At 33.7% G+C, this 816-nt stretch overlaps 1 protein-coding gene across 1 annotated transcript in view; it reads left to right on the forward strand.

The window, feature by feature from the left end:
* The first annotated feature begins 408 nt into the window (after positions 1–408).
* Positions 409–816, forward strand: part of LOC115224787 (spindle and kinetochore-associated protein 2) — a 12,638-nt gene continuing 12,230 nt past the window's right edge. The window contains exon 1 of the mRNA XM_029795701.2: positions 409–666. Coding sequence (XP_029651561.1) covers positions 622–666 — 45 coding nt within the window. The 5' untranslated portion in view covers positions 409–621. The remainder of the gene's footprint in view (positions 667–816) is intronic.

Here is an 816-nt window from a genome sequence, read left to right on the forward strand (position 1 = left end):
GAAAGAAAGAGAGAGAGTATCAGCGACCCAGAGAAAGAGAAAAAGAAAGAGAGAGAGAGAAAGGAGAAAAGAGAGAGAGTCAAGCAGACAGAAAGAAAGATCTCATCAGAGTTTTTAGGGGACGAAGCTGTTGGAGAAAGAGTAAGACGGTTACAAAAGGTCAAGAGCCTCGAAGTGAAAATTAACCGGTGTAATAAGAAAATATTGTTCCGGGTTGACTCACACTGTTTTTGTTTATATTTAACAGACACGGTTTTTAAATGTGGAGTAATTTACCAGCAGCTTCGTCTTTCATTTTGCAAACATAAATGCATAAGAATGTTTGTCTTTTTCACTTAATTCTAACAAACACCCACTCTTATATAATATAATATAAAATATATACTTATATATACAAACACACACGCACCTTTTCGGTTTACCAGATTGAGTACTCCGACGTTCTAACGTTTTAGCCTATAAATTAGACATCTGTGTGTGTGTGTGTATATATATATATATATATATAAATATAAATATAAACGAGCCTATGTTTCTCTAGATACATATATACATATTTATTCTATCTTGGTCTAAACCACCCACACAATCTCAGTTCTTTAAATTAACTCGTCCACGGAGATGGCGGGAGAAATTGAAAAATCAGTTGAGTTTGTTGAAGCTTTGGTAAGTAAATATATTTCTTGTTATTTTATTTTAAAGTATTGGCATTCCTTCGATATAGCTCGACAAAATCAAAACGTTTCATTTCTCGTATTTCCGTGGAAGCAAATGACAGTTCGATTCTGTTTTCTGCTTGGAAATTTGCGGATTTTG

This window comes from Octopus sinensis, linkage group LG26 (assembly GCF_006345805.1).
Source record: "Octopus sinensis linkage group LG26, ASM634580v1, whole genome shotgun sequence".
Lineage (NCBI taxonomy): Eukaryota > Metazoa > Mollusca > Cephalopoda > Octopoda > Octopodidae > Octopus > Octopus sinensis.